The sequence below is a fragment of the Zonotrichia leucophrys genome, chromosome 12 (genome assembly GCF_028769735.1).
Source record: "Zonotrichia leucophrys gambelii isolate GWCS_2022_RI chromosome 12, RI_Zleu_2.0, whole genome shotgun sequence".
NCBI classification, from domain to species: domain Eukaryota; kingdom Metazoa; phylum Chordata; class Aves; order Passeriformes; family Passerellidae; genus Zonotrichia; species Zonotrichia leucophrys.
In genome coordinates, this window is record NC_088182.1 from 15,829,045 (window position 1) to 15,846,827 (window position 17,783).

The following is a 17,783-nucleotide window of genomic DNA, read 5'->3' on the forward strand; positions in this document are numbered from 1 at the left end:
GCAGCCCCAGGTCATGGATGGACCTGGGACAGGAGGCACAGGCAGCTTTGTGACAAGCTGGGGTGACCCTGCTCCTGCTGCTCCCCCGTAACAGGAGTGCAAACCACCCCAACTCAGGTGCTCAGGCTGATCCTCTCCTTCCCTGGCGTGGAGCCCAGCGTGGGGCAGCGTGGGGCCCTGCTGTAGGTGGGCAGAGGGATGTGCTGGGTGGGAGACGCTCACTGGGTGCCTGCAGCAGCAGCAGTGCCTGTGGGATGGTGGCTGGGGCAGCTCCAGGCTGAGCTCCAAGCTGTTATCCAGCCCTCTGCCTTTTCTGGACCAGCCCATCCTTCCATTGTGTGGGACAGGGGACTCTGTCCCTGAGGGGCAATGCTCACATTCCCAACTTCCTCACAGCACTCCCCAGCACTCCACAGGCAAAGAGGTGCTTTAACTTTAACAGCTGGGCAGGACTGGCCTCCCTCAGGCTGCAGAAAGGGCAGAGCAGCACAGACCCACACACCCACCAGCAGTAGTTTGACCAGACCACAACCCCTTCAAAATGTGCTGGCAAGAAAAATCCACATGAAGTTCAGACAGTTGTGTCCATGCTTATCCCAGCTATTCTGGGCACTGTGTGACTGACTGTAGTGTCATTCATCTTCCTTTGAAGCTTTGTGCTACCAGAAGGAAGTCCATTAAAGTGCAGCTTCACAAAGATTATACTTGGTGACATTTGAAAGCATTAACGTCCCCAGTACAGGAACAAAGAACAGAATGGTCTTTGTATGGATATGGATAAATAAGGAAATGGAAAACCTACATTAAAACAAGGGCATGAATTGAGCAGCAACCTCCTCTGAACACTCAACTCCTGTTTCTCAAGTCTTAAAACATGAAATGAGCAAAATTGTTCATCATATTCATCTGGTATCTGAGGGGTGACCCCCAGCCTCGTCCTCCTTCCAGCAGCCCCCTCTCCCTGAGGCAGGTCACTGCTGCAGGGGGAAGTGCATTCCCTGGCTTCTCTCTCTTCTTCCCTTTTACAAACACTTCCCTCAGCCCAGCTTACTGGTTTTTTTATTTACAAAGCACAGCTCCAACCCTTTACATAAATATGTTTCACTGAAAAGAGCCTGAGTCACTGCTGTATCAGTATTAGTATGAATAAATATTGGAAATCTAAGACTATCTACTTGATTTACATTGGAAAAGGGTGGAAAAAGAAGCTCTTGCTCCAGAACCTCTCAGATGTCTGAAGCAGCCTCCTGCATCCCAACTTGTGTGACTGATAGAGTTCAGAGATCAACACTCCCTTGGGCAGGGTCAAGGCAGAAGTGCCTCCAACCCTCTAAATTATGGATTTAACCCCTCCTTTGGTTCCACTCACAGTCCAAAGCTCCTGTTGCCTGTTCCTTTTAAATTAAATAATCCCTTTAACCCCCTTGTTCTGCCTTTTCTCCCTGGGCTTTTTGTACACACAGCTTCATTCACCCCATCCTTAGTGCTGGTCATGGGTCACCCCAGTCCTCCTCCTGTGTGCAACAACTGCACACCAAGCAACTGCCCACAGGACTTACCCTGTGAGCTGCTCCAATCCTCTTTTTAGGACACCTTCCAAAAATAAAAATAAATTGTAACTTGAGCCATACCCATCGCCACAGGATGGCACACAAGGCAATGTGCTGAGCACAGGCACAGCAGAAGCTGTGTGGTGAGTAATCTCTGAAATAAAAGCAAAAGAGTTACAAGATCTAAAGGTAGCTGCAATTCAGCCATGGCTCTGGGTCACCACCCTTTAAAAAATATTAAAGACATCAAAACCACTGCACCAAGGATAAATAGTTGGGCTTTCTGCATCACCAACTACGCTGCTGTTTTCCCAAGAGAACATGATGTTTTCTGGTTTGGTGCTTCTTTGTAATGCTTTTAGCTTCTCACTCCATTTGTCTGTTCCAGTTTGTGAACAACCTCCTTCCAGTCACCTCAGCCAGCCCCAGAGGAGGGCTCCATGTCCCTAACCCCGGATATGCCCCTGCAGATGCACAGCTTGGGTGGAAGCCATGCCTGTGGAGAGATGTATGTACAGTATATACACACACATCTTCAAGGGAATACACTGGAGCTCGCTCTGGATTACCTTGGGGAAGTGGAATTTGAGGAATTAAGTCAGTATCTATCCAGGGGACACCCTGATTTTCCAGAATACCTCCTACAGTTCAGGTGTTCCCAAGGCACACACAGCCCATCCCCAGAAATCCCACACTTGGGGGAATAACACTGTGTTGCTCTGACCTCTTATGACTCAAACAATATTCCCGATTTCCCATAAACATTTACTATGATCATCAACATAGTAGAAGCAAACACACCAAGTATTTCTATGATTAATGCAAATAATGGGAGGTATACCCACCACCACAGACAGAAAAAGGATTTCTCTCTATTTGAGATGGATACATTCTGCAAGTAGATATTTTTAATTACTTTTTTTCTCATTTTCACAGCAGTCTGTTCCTGCTCCTCTTCTGTTCCCGACTTAAGCCCTGGCAATGGGCCTGCAAGGAAAGTGTTGTGTTGCTTCTCCTTTCAGACATGCACATCACAGATCAGAAGCAAGCAAGCACACGACTAAGCCAAGGAACACACATTATTTAGTGTGGTCCATCTGTCCAAGGGAAGCTGCTCTTACATTTATCTGCTTTGTTATCTTCTAATTAATCACGTATTATCAGTCGTTAACATGCTCTCACCAAGATGCATGTACCCACTTAGCAAATTAATAAAATCAGCTAATGAGTTCTCACATTTGGCAGCTGTGAAGGCTCCCTCTGGGTGTCTTGGTGCTCTGTGGGTGCTCATTTTTGGCACACCCGGGTGCAGGACAGCCTGAGCTGCAGCTACCAGTCTGCACCCAGATCCCCCTTCCCTCCCTGGCAATGCTGCCCCATCCCAGTCACACTTCTTCCCCCTTTGTGCCAGACTTGACAGCACCAGCTTGTTAGGCCACCACCCTTTCTCCCTGAGTGGGAGTTCATCCCCAGGAGCCCATCACCTTCCTCACCCATCCCTGACATGCCTGGGGCTCCCAGGAGGACTGAAGGCCCCCACGTACTCATCAGCACCATGCACCCCCACCAGCCCTGGGTGCAGCACCAGGGGCCACAATGCTGCAAATGAGTCCACCACAGTCCTCTGGCACTGCCTGTGCCAGAGACAAGGAGACACAACTTGGACAGGTCTTCTGCTGCCTTTGGAAGTTGTCAGCTCTTGCAGGTGGCTCTTCACCTCCAAATCCCGCTGTCTTCAGCTTCCACATCTCCTGCTTTCCCTTCTTTGGAGCATTTGAAAGCAGTGTCAGGCCCTGCTCTCTGCCATGTGAACAGGAAGGTGGTGGTGGGCACGAGATCTGCTCCCACCAGCCACAGCCACTGGCATCATCCTCATCCCTGCAGGCCACACTCGTCCCTGCTCTGCACACACACTCAAACTTTCCTGTGCTTTGGTCAAACTGCTCCTGCTATAAATTCCTGACTCCACACCTCCCCATGGCAGGCCAGCAGCACCTCCCTGGCTTTTCCTCTGTTCCCCTGACCCCCTGGGCCAGCATGGTGATATCCCCACGAGGGTCCCCACACAACACTGCCACCAGATCCAGCCCATCCACATGGAATGCCCAGACAACCCCCAGCACTAATGAGGTCACTTTCAGCCATTAAGCTCCTGCTAGTAATTGAACCCCACTGACCTCATCAGTTGCCAGGATGAATCCCACAGAGATCATTCCTGCTCCTGAATTCCTCCCAGGCCTTGGGGCTATCTCCTGCTCCCAGCTCCCACCCTGACCCAGCAGTACATGGCACCAGGGGTATCTGTCCCTGAGATAACAGGGAACACTGCAGGACAGTGGCACCACTGGAGGGGTCTCCAAGCTACCAAACCTGTTCCAGTCCCACTGACACAGCAGCAACTCCCAGTGACCTCATCAGCAGAGAGCAAAACACAATGGGAACCTTTCAAAGCACCATGCTTTTAAAACACACCACTTCAGCCACAAGACAAGCACTGACAAATTTTCAGTTTTATTAAAAAAATTCTAGCAGCAAAACCTGTAACAATTCAAAAAACAACCAAAAAAAAAAGAAGAAGAAGAAGAAGACCAAACCTTCAAAAGAACATGACACAGAAAGAGATGGAGATGGAGAGAGACAGATCTGGGGTTGCTCCACCGTTCACTCCAGTTCCTTATAGCGGGCGAACATGACCCTCCGGACGGCGTCGCGGTACGTCTCGTTGGACTGCCTCTTGGGGGGCTTCCCTGGGGCCCCCAGCCCAGGGCCCTTCCTCCTGTTTTCTGCCTGCAAACAGACACAGCTTGTGTCAGCGATTCCTCCTCCCATAAATAAAAAGCTTCCCTGGGCTGCTCCAGGAGTGCTGAGTGCTCCCGTGCGGATCCGCGAGCGGAGGAAGAGCAAGCGCTCTGTGTTCCTCCTAAAGCTCTGTGGGAAAAACTACAGAGCTTTGTGGGCAGCAAAGGCAGCCAGCAAATGCCCAGTGGGAATCAAACCCCAGGGATCAGCCATGGAGGAGCAGACAGAGGAGTGGGCAGTCAAGGGTGGGCAGCGCCGGCAGCCACGGGCGAGCCAGGATTGAACACAAGCAGAGAAAAGCTCTGGGCTCCTGGGGAGCTGTTTGCAGTTTGCCTGCATTGGCACAAGCTCAGCTGTTCTCTCTAACAGAGCTCCCATGGGCACTGGTACCTCGCTTGGAATTTCAACCAGTTTTGAAGGACTGGCTTCTGCAGCCAGCAGCTGCATTATTCAGCAATACCTGCCTGGAGTTAGCCCAGGAGAGCAGGCCTGAGGCTGGAATTTTCTCTGGCTTTTCAGTCCAACCTACCTGAATACCAGAGACCTCACCAGCTGGGCCAAGAGATCAGCGTTGTGTGGGGCTGGCATGGTCACATGGCTTTGCCCAGCATGACTTGGAGGTGAAAGGCAAGCACATTTCTTCTGGCCTTTCTATGAACTGTAGGAGGGCTGTGCTCTGCCATCGGTTCCCCATCCAGAGGGGGAGCCCTGACGGGAGCTCAGACCTGCCAGAGTGTGGCGCTGGGAGCTGGCTCTGGGCACAGGGACCTCACCATGAGGACTGAGCAGCAGCTGGGACCAGTTCCTGCTGTCTGCACTGAAGAGGGACTCTTGCCTCATGTATTTGGGCTCAAGCAAACATGCGTCACAAAGCCTCAAATATTTGCTTTAATGAGCTACTTGACTGCAGGCTGAACATCACCCTGTGAACCCTGCTCCAAGCTGCCTGTCCCTCAGCAGAGAGCTGTGGACACCACAGCACCTGGCCAGCCACAGACCTGCCACCAGAGCACAGCGCTGCTCGTGTGGGCCTGGGCAAGGCAGAGCAGACCCTGCCCCAGGCTGCCTCTCTGACAAACCCTCTGCAGTAAATAAAGGTTTACTGAGAGACCAGCCTGTCACAGAAGGCAGGATCTACCTGACCCTGCCTGTCCCTGACATCCTTTGCCCATGGGCCCCTGCTCCTTGTCAGGTGCTATATCTTGGTATTATCTTCTGATGTCCAGAGTCTGCAAGAGCCTCACAAGTGCTAAGCAGTGCAGACACAGAGCATCTTGGGCCCTGTGGCTTGGCTATGCTCACACCTCCCCAGGGGAGGTTCATCTTTTTCCTCAGCTCACATCGCTGCAGAGAACTGAGCTGGTGACCTGTCCAAACCCCAGCCTGGCTTTGAGCAGGTACTAATGAGATGTTCACACCCTTCCTGCTCACTGTTACTCTCTTTTCAACACCTCCAGATCCATATAAATTCTAACCCTGTTCTACAGCCATCATACTTGCAGCCCCTCCCAGCCTGCAAAGTTCATCAGTGCACACATTATTCCATCAAGCAGGTGCTGAGATTTGCAGCCTGACTTGAACTCCCTCCAGCTGTCCTGGGAAACATTATGGGCTGCAGGACAGTGGTGTGCTCTGAAAGGCAGGCAGGACTCACCTCCAGTGGTGATGCTGTGCCCTGCTGGTTGTGGCCAAAGCCCTTCTTCCACCCCGGAGACTGCACCATTCGGTTCCCTTTGTTGTTACTGTCAAGCCTTGGGTCATAGTCACTGCAAAAGAACCAGAAGCAATTGTCCAGTCTTGCAATGCTTCAAACACACACCAGGGACATTTAGCTCTGCTAATAGAACCTTCATTGACATTTCAGTCTCTCATGAGGGATATCCAAGTTTCTTGCCAGAAGCACACCGCCTAAGGAAACCATCAGGGCAGATTCTGTGTGCAGGGCTCACACACCTCTGAGTGCACAATTTCTTGTCCCACCTCAGGGGAAAATACACCAGGGCACAGGAAATGAGCTCAGACTTCAAAATATTTACAGTGTAAGCAAGCCAGGAGCCTCTGTGCTTGTATTTCTTAATTAAAGTCTTAGCAATAGCATGAAAACAAAGTCCCATCCCTGCTGCTCTGTTAGAGCTTTCCTTTCTCCCAGTGCTGTGGTCATGGAGCTCAACAGATGCAGTGTTGATTCGGACACTCTTTCTCCCACCTCATTATTCATCCAAGACCATTATCCAAAAGCCACAGTTTTGAAAACCTCTCAGCACAAAAGACTCTTCCTCCAGACAATTTCTACTTTCTGGCTGCTGGTGACACTGCGCACAAACTGTTTTAGTTTATCCACAGCTATTCCAGGAAAACAGAGGGAAGAGAAGATGTGGATGTTTAAACTGCAAGACACAGAGGACAGGTCTCACTCTGAGGTGCTGTGCCAGAAGAAACAGGCACATAGCCAGTTCCATGCTCAACACATGGCTGGCCGCTCCCCAGCCCACTGAACACGCGAGCTCACAGCAGGCAGGCCTGTCGGGAACTTCACACAGCACGCACTCTCTTCCTCCACCTACTCCCAGCGAGATGGAAACAGCTCCCAGCGTTCCTCTGAGTCAGGGAACAGATGAAACACAGCTTTGCTCTTTCTTTCAATGGCTACATGCCAGGACAGGAGGGCAGCAAGTGCCTTAAGGACGAGGTGGATGGGAACAGGCAGTGTTCTATTCTCTGTGTCCAGCCAGACATACTCAGACCCCCATCTCACCCCTCCAGCACCAGGCAGCTTTTCTCTGCCCTGCCTCAAACCATTGTTTCTACCTCTGCCCCACCCTGTGTCCTGCAGCACAACAGGCTCTCACTTTGAGGAGCTCTGTCTCAGTCTGTCTGGCTGTTACTTTGCAGACCTACCCCACTGGGCAATTCCCAGCCTTGGTCTGCCAGCAGCACACACCCCATCCCAGCCTCAGCACCACCAAAGAGATGTACCCAGAACAGCCATTACCTCTCTGAGTCCCGCTCATATCTGAGTCGTTTCCTCTCTGGTGAATCCATCTGCTGGAATTTGTCTCTCCGGTCATTTCCTTTGTCTTTATGCCTCCCCTTCACATCAGAAAGGGCAAAGTAAATACAGGAGCTATGAAGGATCCAACACTGCAGGAGACTGCTCTGCACCCAGGTCTCATCTCATGCTCAGCTGGCTGGAAGGCTGTTCTGGGGACTCACAAACACTGAATGCTCACATCCCACATTCATTTGCTCTGCTCAGAGCCATCTGTTGGGCTGACCCAGACCTGTTGTTGCAACCTTGCAGCTACTGCACCAGGAGCAGCTCTGACCTTCCAAACACTGGACAGGTACAGCTCTCCTGTCCCTGGCCAGGCAGCAGCAGTCTATACACCTCATCAGTTTCAGATGGAAATCTGTGTCCCACCTAGTCCAGAGCTCAGTGTTGGCTTGCAGGACAACAAAACCACACTCAGACCCTTCTGTGAGGAGCGAGATCTGCTCTTAGGAGTCACAGAACTACCTACAGGTCCCTGTGCAGAGTGAGCCCTCAGTTCACTTTTGGGAGGCATCTGATGCCTGGTGCCTGTGTGGATGCCTGCTGACACCTGGAACACAAGTGGAGGGTCCTCCTGGGACCACCACCCCCCAGTGCAGAAGCACAAGCAGCTGCCTGCCCACCACCACAGACGCACCTCACGCTCTCTCTTCTCCAAATACGCCAGTTCCTGCTCAGATCGTTTAATCTTCATGTGAATCTCCAGGTTTTGCTGGAAGGAGGAAGACAGAAGGCAGTGTCAAGCAGAGAACACAAGCTGTCAGGGTCATCTGCTCCACCCATAAGGAGCACAGGTAAAGCAGCATGCTCTTGTACCTGCACTGTACCAGGCACAGCAGCCTCTCTTGCAGCCCAGACCACCTGCTCCCCCACACAGGCCTGGAGCAGTAAGGAAAGCAACCACTCCTATTTTAACCCATATGCAGCTTGGCTTTCCCAAAAGCAAGAGCTCAAAGGCAGCACAGAACATCAGAACATGGGGGTGCACGTGCCAAGTTCCCACTGCTCTCACACTTGTGTGTGCCAGCACACCACTCTCCCCAAGGCTCCGCTATCTCACTACAGCTTACAAAGTCACACCTTGATGCTACAGCACTCCCATGGCAGGAACAAGCAGTTCACACAATGCTTTCAACAGAGCTTTGGGGGAACTTTGCCTGCTGCTCTATCAATTTCAGCACAGCTCTTCCCACTCAACCACTGCATTTTCCTTGCAGCTCACAAAGCCACTGAGCCAACGGCAACCCCCAGCTTCCCCATACCTTGTGCAGGTTGGAAAGCTGCTGGTGCTTGATGAGCACCTCCTTGTTGGGAAACTGCCTCCTGCACAGCAGGCAGGCCAGCTTGTTCCAGTCAGTCAGTTTGTCGTCGCTGGCCTTGGCCTTCCGCGCCTGCTCCTCGCGCGGTGCCGGCGGGTGCGCGGGAGGCGGCAGCCACTGAGCCTGGGACTGCTCCTCCTCCTCCTCCTCCTCCTCATTGTCACTGTCTCCTCCATACTCTCCCAGCAGTCCTATCAGAGGGTTCACCACCTTGGGCTGAGGGAAGCGGTGAAAAGTGTGACAATTTGTAGCATCAAGCCTGCCAGACCAGCGGGGCTCTGCTTCCCCAGCCCATCTCCCCGTGACTCCTGTCTCTGTTCCCAGCAGCACAGGCAGGGAACACAGAGGAGCTGCCTGGCTTCTTTCCCTTCTCACCACAGGGTGGAAGCCCTTCTGCTCTCTAGACAGGCCTTGCTTTGGTGCCAGGCTTTTCCAACTTGCCACACACCTGAGAGCACAGGAAGCCAGGCGAGGCAGTGGCTGTTTGGCAGCGAGTTGCTGTCACTCACTTCCTCTAGAAATGGAGATCAGTGAGATTTGGCCTTCCTTAGCCTGGAGGTGGCTACAAGAGTTTTCTGCCTTAGGACTGGCTGAGTGAGATCCTGCTTGAATGCAGGTAACAAATGTGCCCATGCTAGAAGCCCAAAACAAGGTCAGACTTATAAAAACAAACTGCCTTCAATCCCCAGCACTCCCTCCTCTGGCATGAGAGACATGAGAAACATCTCTGGCACCTCTGGCGCTCACAGTTGCAGCCAGGCTGTGCTGAGCCTCCCTAGAACTGTATCCAGGCTCACACAGGTCAAAACACCATCCTATGGAGATACTTACTGGGGCTGCACTCTCTTCCTTTTTCACAGAAGGAGGTAAAGGCTTTTTAAAGACATCTTCTGCAGAGAACTTCTCCTCTCCAGTCTCAGTCTGAAACAGTCAAGAACAGGTCTTGAGACTGCCATAGCATGGACTCAGAGCACACAATAGCTAAGCACTCATTCAAACAGGCCCCCAGGGAAACCAGGTGGTTGGCAGAAATGAGTTGTGGTTCTGGTGGGAGACATGCCCATTCTGGGGAATCCAGAGCTCCCCTGGAGCCATACTCATGATTTCAGAGACAGCTGCAGCAGCTCACCATGCTGTCCCAGCCCACCCCACTCTCATTCTCTGCTACACTGTGATGCTGACAGTGGTCCCAGATGTGCCTCATAGCAGTGAGGGAGCTGGGGCAGGGCCAGGTCACATTTGAGCAGCTCTGTGTGTGCACAAAGGACATGAAGACCACGTGCAAAGTCACCCCCACTGCCAGACAACACCGATTTTCTCTGCTGTGACTGTGGCACAACATATGGCCAGGCTCAGCCAGCATGGTGGGGTTTCCAGGATCCTCTTTATCCTGGACAGAGGGCACCAGAGACTGCAGGCAGCACTGCACAGGATGAGCCTGTGATACTCAGCTGTGTGCTCAGCAGCACAGACAGTAGGCTGGGATGAAGCTTCACTTTCACACATTTTACAGAGAATTGGGCTGGAGCCCTGGACAGGCTCCAATTTAGTGGCTCATGAGTTACTCATACTTGACCAGGGAAGACAAGTGTTAACACCTTACCAGGCCTGTGCTCTCCTCCTTCTTCACAGAGGGAGGCAATGGTTTTTTGAAGACATCTTCTGTAAAGAATCTCTCCTCTCCAGGCTCATTCTGAAAAATCCAAGATGGGCATTAGGCCAGTGGTAACACAGGTGTCAGAGAGCACAGTGCAGCCAGGAAGCCACTCCTGAGCATCTATGGAAAACAGGCAAGTGGGAAAAATGACAGAATGATTTCTGCTGGAGATATTTTTACCCTCCATTCAGACAGGACCATGCTTCTCCTAGGTCAGTGTCCCTGAAAGCCACCATACCTGGTGACTCCTTGGCTGGCTTGTCACCAGCCTCAGGGAGAGTTACAATCCAGGTGCCCAGTGCTGGTCATGCCCCTGAGCACATTCAGACCAAGAGGCAAGGAAGAACACAAAGTTTCTGCACTGGTGGCTAAATCACTTCCAGCAACTCTCCTGGCATTCCTCAGGTCCTGTCAATATCACAGCCCTGGGTTCTGCTCAAACATCATTTTGGGCAGCTGCTCCCCACCAGCAGCTCCCACACTGGCATTTGCTGAATGGGAACAGCAGTGAAGGGCACTGTCCTGGGACTGGAGGGGGGCAGGAACTGCAGTTAGGGGAGAGCTGAGTATCCACCATCATCTGACTGGGTGTGTTTAAATGTCTCTGTCAGTATTTTGTTGTCTATTACAACAGCTGGGTGCTTTCAGCAGCATGAGTGAAACATATCACAGTTACCTGGATGTGTCTGAATCCTTCATCACAAGGAAGGGATGAGAAGCCCTGGATTTAATTCAAGGAGAGAAAAAGTTCCAGAACTTACTCCCTGGCTGGACAATCACCATGTTCCTTTCCAGCTGCTGACCCCACTGTCTTCTCTCACCGTCCTTTCCTTTTGGAATCCTCTAATTACTCTCTACTTTCTAACCTCTTCCCTCAGCTTCCTGGTGTCAGGTCATGCCTGGAGCGAGTTACCTTAGCAGAAGTACTTTTCCCTTTGTCCTTTTTGTCCCTGTTGTCCCTGCAGTGTGGCTCCTTCCTGTCACTTGTCCACTCCTGGCTCCCGTGCCGCCGCCTCCTGCTCTCCGCCGGGGGTGGGGAGGGCTCCCGCTCTATTGTGACTTCCCTCTGAAAGAGGCATTTGGAGCAGGCTTAGCCCAACCCCTGCAGGTTTCTTACTAGGCTTCTTGTCCTTGCTGAGCTGGGGAGACCAGCACAGTAAGAAGGGACTGCAGAGGGCGCAGGCTTCAGAACTTTGCTGGGGCAGAACACAGCTGAGCACAGCCAGGTCACCAGAGCACTGCCCTGCTCTCCCACAGCATGGACATCCCCAGGATCATGAAAACAAGATTATATTCCCAGAAAATCTCTGATGATGGCTCTCTTTTGGCATCCTTACAGCTATTGCTGGCTAGGGTTGAGAAGCAAAGACACCACAGATGAAAACAGAGCTCTGCTGTCCATTCTTTCTTACAGACAGTCACATATCACATGTCTACAGCAAAATTCAGCTGTTATGCTCTGCCCGTAAGTCTGCTCAAGGAAAAGAAGACTAAAAACTCTCCAAAGGCAGAGCTTCAGAGGCCAGAGGCGGCTACAGCTGGATCAACACACAGCTAATGGGTTCCTAGCCTCTCATTAAGTTGTTATTTTGCAACATGCATCCCTTTCACACAGGTCAGAGTGAAAAACACAAAGCTGCCTCTGTACTGCCCTACACTGGCTTGTCTTCAGGATATGGCTGCAAAATCCCTCCAGAAAAGAGCAGTTTGTAAGAACATATTGCATGTAAACCTTCCTTCCCACAGACTCACCTGAGTTCTGGGGTCATAGTAAGTTCCAGCTATGGGATCATAGTAATTCCCAGTGTCAGGATCATAAATGTATGTGGACACATCTGATGGTGCTGAAGAGAGAGACAGGAGTTAGAACCACAGGCTTCCAAAAGCAGAACTTGCCTTTTACAAAGACAAAAGCATGAACAAACATTACACTGGTGAAAGGATCAATAATGGGGAAGAATTCTTTTTTTCTCCTGGCAAGAGAGGTATGAGTATCTTCACATCCCTTGACCTACATAATCTTTTCTTTAAGGAGTAAGGGGGGTGATAAGTTTTCACAATTCTGGTTAGGACTCTGGGAAAACTTCCATATCAAAACAAATTTACAGGAGCTGTGCTGAGATCACAAGACCACAACACTTGGTCATGAAATTCAGTAATTTCCCTAAGAATGGGGTAATGAGTATCTACATCCACCCACTCCTGTGAACAAGGAAAAGCTGTTCTCTCTCAATCCTGTTTAAAGTGATGACACCCCCCACATCCCTTCCACCCCACTGGTGCATGAAAGCTCCCAAGAAGAAAGGGGAGTGAACTATTTCTACAGGAAAAGCCAAAGACCTTAAGGGTAGTAGGCCCATAATGTCAGGAATGCTTCTCATTTCCAAAGTGTCCTTTGACAGACCTCAGAAATGCTATATATAAATCACTAAAACAATCAGGAGTGCTCCTCCAGCTACTGGCATTGCTGCATCAAATGTATTTTCTTCTGTCTTCTCTAGTAACTGCCAGGCTGATTTTATCCCATCAGTTTTCCACAACAAGGAAAAATAGGCAGCAAGTTTCCTTTATCTGCATGTAGTTTCGCACAGTGAGAATAGAGAGAAACACATCATCAGATAGGAAAATGTGACTAAACAAAGTTGGCAAAGGAACTCACAAGTGGGTGTAGCAAACAAACCTACTCTTAGCCTTTAAAAATATTTTTGGGCTGATTTCTACATGTCAGTGCCCTTTTAAGGAAGAAAAGTCTCCACAGTAGGAGTGAAGCAGAGTTTAACTTACACTGTGCTCTGGTGCGTCTCTGTGATTCGCCACCCCTCCTGTCTCTCATGCCCCTTCTGCCCTGGAGTAAGTGAACAACACAAACAGATCAGAGACTCTTTAACAAACATCAGATTGCTTCCCCTCCCTCTAAAAGGCCCAAAGTTCAGGAGAAGGGCTCATTTAGCCATCCTAAACAGAGCACAAGCGGACATAGCTTTTCATCTACAGAGCAGTGTCTGTAGATGTCAGCAGTGTCTGACACGGACACTGTCACAAAGCACGAGATCTCTGCTCAAGATGCTCATAGCAATCTGTATGGAGGCCTTCACCCCATCCAGGATATGGGAAGAGTCCTGCAGTCTAGTAACAAACACTAAAGAGATCAGTCATCAGTGAAATCACTCTGTAAAGTGTGGCATCAAGTAACCCAGCCCAGAACTTCCTCCAGCAGCACTGACTTGCACTTCTATGCAATGATAACCAGTGTGAGGGGCAGAGCAGCAGTGTGCACATTTGAGCAGTATCACCCCATCTTCAAACGTGCTGAAACATGTTCTGCAGTATTTCAGCAGACCAAAGAGAAAAAGCCTAACAGAGCCAAGCCCATCACCCCCCAGTGCTCCCTCCCTTTAAGCAACCTGCAGGGAAGCAGTGCAGACCTACCGGGCCATAGTAGGAATTGTCACCGTGCTCCCCATAGTCATTCCTGTTGAGATAAAGGTTGCAAGTTAATGGCAATTTGGTTTTACACTAACCTCAGTATATACAAAATGATTAGCAGGACCAATAAAGGCAGAAAGACCATCTTTTCTGGCCACATGTTGGACTGTGTCCATCCCAGGAGACAGACTTGGCAAACCACTGTCTCCACAAGAAATATGACTCCACTCTGCTGTGTCTGCAAAGATGAATCTCTCCACATGTTTTTTGAAAAGCTGAACCCACTAATTCCTGCAGAACAGGATTTGATGGGTGGACAACAAGATGCATTATGATCACTAATCCCATTCTGCTCAATCACTGAAGCTTCTTCAAATTTCAATGCCTTCACTCCTCCAACATATTTTTTGGTTGTAGAAACATCTGTGCTAATTCCCATGCCAAACTTTAAGCACCTGCTCTGACAGCAGAGTTCCAGCCTCACTGTACAGCACATAAAGGACAACCCCACTGCCTCATCTGCCAGTACCTTCTCCTCCCTGTCGCAAGATTCACTTCCAATGTACGTCCATCAATGCAGATGGGGGGATCCAGGTTCTGCAGTATCTTTAGCAACCTCAGCGCCTCCTGTAAAAGGAAAAAGAATGTCCCTTTCCATGAGAAGGAAACAGCACATTTTACACATCCAGTCTGCCAGAAAGGAATGTTTTGTGCTCAGCAGGACAAGAAACGCAACAGTAAATATTAGTCTAAGTGTCAGTGAAGGGTATTTAGGATGTGGCAAAAGGGATAAATGCAATGTGAGGTTCTCTGCTTGTCCTATGACCACTTACAGCAGCCAGCTGGGGACAGCATTCTCCTAGGGCTGCCAGACAGTGCAGCACTGTGGCTGCTGCTGTCCCCAAGTGTTTTGGTAAACACTCTCTGGACCAACATCAAAGAACAGCTGTGGAGTCTGGGAGCCACCCAGACAGAGAAAATATGAACCCTCCAACATGGGAGGGTCTGTTAATTGAGATTCTTGCCTTCTACAAACAAACTGGATTCAAGTTCTCTGCAAACCAAATACCTATGCAGGAAGTGTTCAAGTTTAGAGTGTCTAAAAAGAAACATACTGAGGTGAGAAACTTAATCAGTGCCACAGATTGTGACAACAATCGATCTTTGACTCCTAAAGCCAGAGAAAACAGCTGTACCAGCTGAGAAGAAAAGGGAGTGAACTATTTCTACAGGAAAAGCCAAAGGCCTTAAGGATAGTCAGCCCATAATGTCAGGAATGCTTCTCATTTCCAAAGTGTCCTTTGACAGACCTCAGTCTGTCAAATTCTTGTACCTGGTCAGACAAGCAGAAGAAAGGACTCACTCCAGCACAACAGCCTCACAAGTACAGAGCTCTCCTGTATTTCTGTGGTTTCTCTACTTCTACAAATACCAGATGCCAACAGAGGGAGCAGGTGAAAGCAGGAAGGTGCTTACAGCATGAGATTCCAGCTCGATGAAGCCGTAGGTCTGCCCCATGCGCCCGGCCTTGTTCTTCATGATGCGCACGCTGGACGTGGAGAGCCGCACGTAGGGGGCCAGGAGCCCCACGATCAGCTCGGGGGGCGTGAACCGAGTGATGCGCTTCAGCATGATGGCTGAGACACAGCCAGGGACGTGGCCCAGGGAGAAAAGCAGGGAAAAAAAGGTCATTTAGAACCAAGTTTACTGTGACTAAACCCACTCAAAGCAAGAGCAGAGCTCCTTGCAGTCGAGTCTCAAAGCCATTGTTTTTTTCTGTCCACTTTGCAAGATGCTCCAGTTACCGTCTCCAATTGCTAACCTTTCCTTCCCAGAAAAGAGAGGAGAAAGTGGCCCCTTCTCAGAGCTCAGCCCAGGATAACTGCTGGCCCAAAAGGCTTTTGAAGCTGTGCTAAGTTAACTGCCAGCTCAGCCTGAATTAATTTTCCTAAAGGCAATTTGTCAGCACCTTTGGAGCTGGACAGCCCTCCATTACTCTCTGCCATAGATTTGCACAACATAGAAATAGCCTCCAGAGGTTTTAGTGAAATGCTGCCCTTTCTGCAGACAACCTCATGGAGTGCAAGCAAGAGGAATCCAAAACTGGTCTTTGAGTCACTCACTTCTGCTTCCTCCACCATCTGGTGGCGTGGCTTCCTCTGTTTCCCTCTGAGAGGGCGGCTCCTGGTGCCGGTCCATGTCCCTTCTCTTCTCCTGGGAGGGCCGACGCTCTCTCCCTTCATCTCTCTTCCTTGGCTCCTGTTCCTGAGGCTGACATTCCTGCTGTGGAGCAGGAACTGAGGGCTGGAGAGGCTGCTTTGGAGATCCTGGTTGACCTGACAATTCTTGCTCAGGTGTTTCAAGCTTTGTCTCTGCTATTAGAGAGGAGAAATGAACTGGTTTCACATATGAATGTTTCAGCAGGTATTTTTTTTCTCCTACTTTCTGGCCCTTGCAGCAGTGCTCCTTATAAAAGGCCAAGCTGTACAGCCTGTTGCATACCCACTGTTTTAACATTTGGCAGACACAAGGCTTGTTCAAGTGCCATCACTCTTCCATTGCCTTGTTTTGTGTTGGGCTGCTTTATAGGACTTTTCTAGTCAGAGACAAGAGGCTTTTGGCCTCCTTTTAGGATTGGTTCTTGCCTGAACAAATGAGAGTCAGGGATGGATTTAGACACATTCCTTCTACATCCAGGACAACCTAGATAGCACAACCACAACTAAGGATAGTGATATCCTTACTATCCATGATGTACTCCTGATCATCCACAACCAAGCAATATCAACTAGGAACTGTCACCTGTTTATATGCTAGAGGAAAACTGGGTTCAGAACCCCCTGAGACCACAGAGTGAAACACATCCATAATACAGTCACAGATTTTATCAGGTGCCTACTGACCACAGCTGAGGCAGAAGCAATGTGGGAACACCCTGCCCTCCTAGTCTATACCATTCAGAGAACATAATCCCAACAAGTTTCTGCGCTTGAAGGCCCCTGGATAGCCTGGCTTCACTGCAAAAGAGATCTCTACCTGAGCTTCCAACGCTGCTGGAAAGGGAAGCCAGATCTGTGAGGCTGCAAAGGCGGATACCACCAGCCCAGCACCTGCTGCTGAAGCCTCTTCCCACAAAGAGAAGCAAATGAGGGTGCAAGACATGGCACATTCTCTCTTTAATGTCCCTGAGAGTCAGTCCCTGCTCTCCTTCTGTTTGGGCAGTGGGCGGCATGGCAGAACACACAACTGTTGGGAAAGCTGCACAGTGCCTTGCTTGGCTGCCAGCACAGCTCACCTTGGACAGGCTTGTACTCATTTGTCTGCAGTTTGTAGAGTGCAGAGTTTTGGCTACAGAACCTCATGCAAAATTTGCACATGAAACCAGTTTGCACCTGCAGCTGTGAAAACTGCCTGTGCAAATCACACAGACATGAGCACAACCCTAGAGATGGGAAGGGCAACTCTTACTGAATTCTTGCTCAGCCGACGTGTCCTCTCCCTCAGCACCGCCTCTGGACTCTGGGCCTGCTCTGCTCCCTGTAAGAGAGGCACACTTCAGTCCACTTCACACCCATCAGTCACAAAGCATGCCAGAACTCATACAAAGCTGCACTAACCACTGCAAATGCTTGAGATTTGCTTTGTTTCACCCAGTCATAGAGAGGTTATCTTATTGCACCCTTTCCCAATAAAAGCAGGCCAGTAGGAAGCATTCACCACAATCTGTCCTCACAGCAGGTTAAAGGCTCTGTTTAATTTGCTCCTGGGCAGTTTCATTACAACCCACAGCTACGGTGGGCCAGCTGTGTGAATTTTGTCTTCTCAACATTGATGGAGGAGCCACAGAGCATGGAAAACACAACCACAGGGACAGGGCTTCAGTAAACAGAGATCTGTGCATCAGCAGTGGATGTACTGCCCTTCTGCCTGAGACAGGAGTGCAATTCATGGAAGCCTGCTCAAGGATAAGAGTCAAGGCT

The 17,783-nt window shown here is 50.1% G+C and overlaps 1 protein-coding gene across 2 annotated transcripts in view; it reads right to left on the bottom strand.

Moving 5' to 3' along the window:
• Positions 1 to 4,041: 4,041 nt before the first annotated feature.
• Positions 4,042 to 17,783, bottom strand: part of RBM6 (RNA binding motif protein 6) — a 57,951-nt gene continuing 44,209 nt past the window's right edge. For both annotated transcript variants that reach the window (XM_064723640.1, XM_064723639.1), the window contains exons 9-23: positions 17,272 to 17,340; positions 15,927 to 16,178; positions 15,280 to 15,440; positions 14,333 to 14,430; positions 13,807 to 13,849; positions 13,162 to 13,222; positions 12,130 to 12,221; positions 11,291 to 11,443; positions 10,324 to 10,413; positions 9,552 to 9,641; positions 8,664 to 8,936; positions 8,039 to 8,113; positions 7,342 to 7,439; positions 6,004 to 6,115; positions 4,042 to 4,337 (exon numbers count right to left, since the gene is read on the bottom strand). In XM_064723640.1, the coding sequence (XP_064579710.1) occupies positions 4,212 to 4,337; positions 6,004 to 6,115; positions 7,342 to 7,439; positions 8,039 to 8,113; positions 8,664 to 8,936; positions 9,552 to 9,641; positions 10,324 to 10,413; positions 11,291 to 11,443; positions 12,130 to 12,221; positions 13,162 to 13,222; positions 13,807 to 13,849; positions 14,333 to 14,430; positions 15,280 to 15,440; positions 15,927 to 16,178; positions 17,272 to 17,340 (1,793 nt within the window). In that variant the 3' untranslated portion in view covers positions 4,042 to 4,211. The remainder of the gene's footprint in view (positions 4,338 to 6,003; positions 6,116 to 7,341; positions 7,440 to 8,038; positions 8,114 to 8,663; positions 8,937 to 9,551; positions 9,642 to 10,323; positions 10,414 to 11,290; positions 11,444 to 12,129; positions 12,222 to 13,161; positions 13,223 to 13,806; positions 13,850 to 14,332; positions 14,431 to 15,279; positions 15,441 to 15,926; positions 16,179 to 17,271; positions 17,341 to 17,783) is intronic.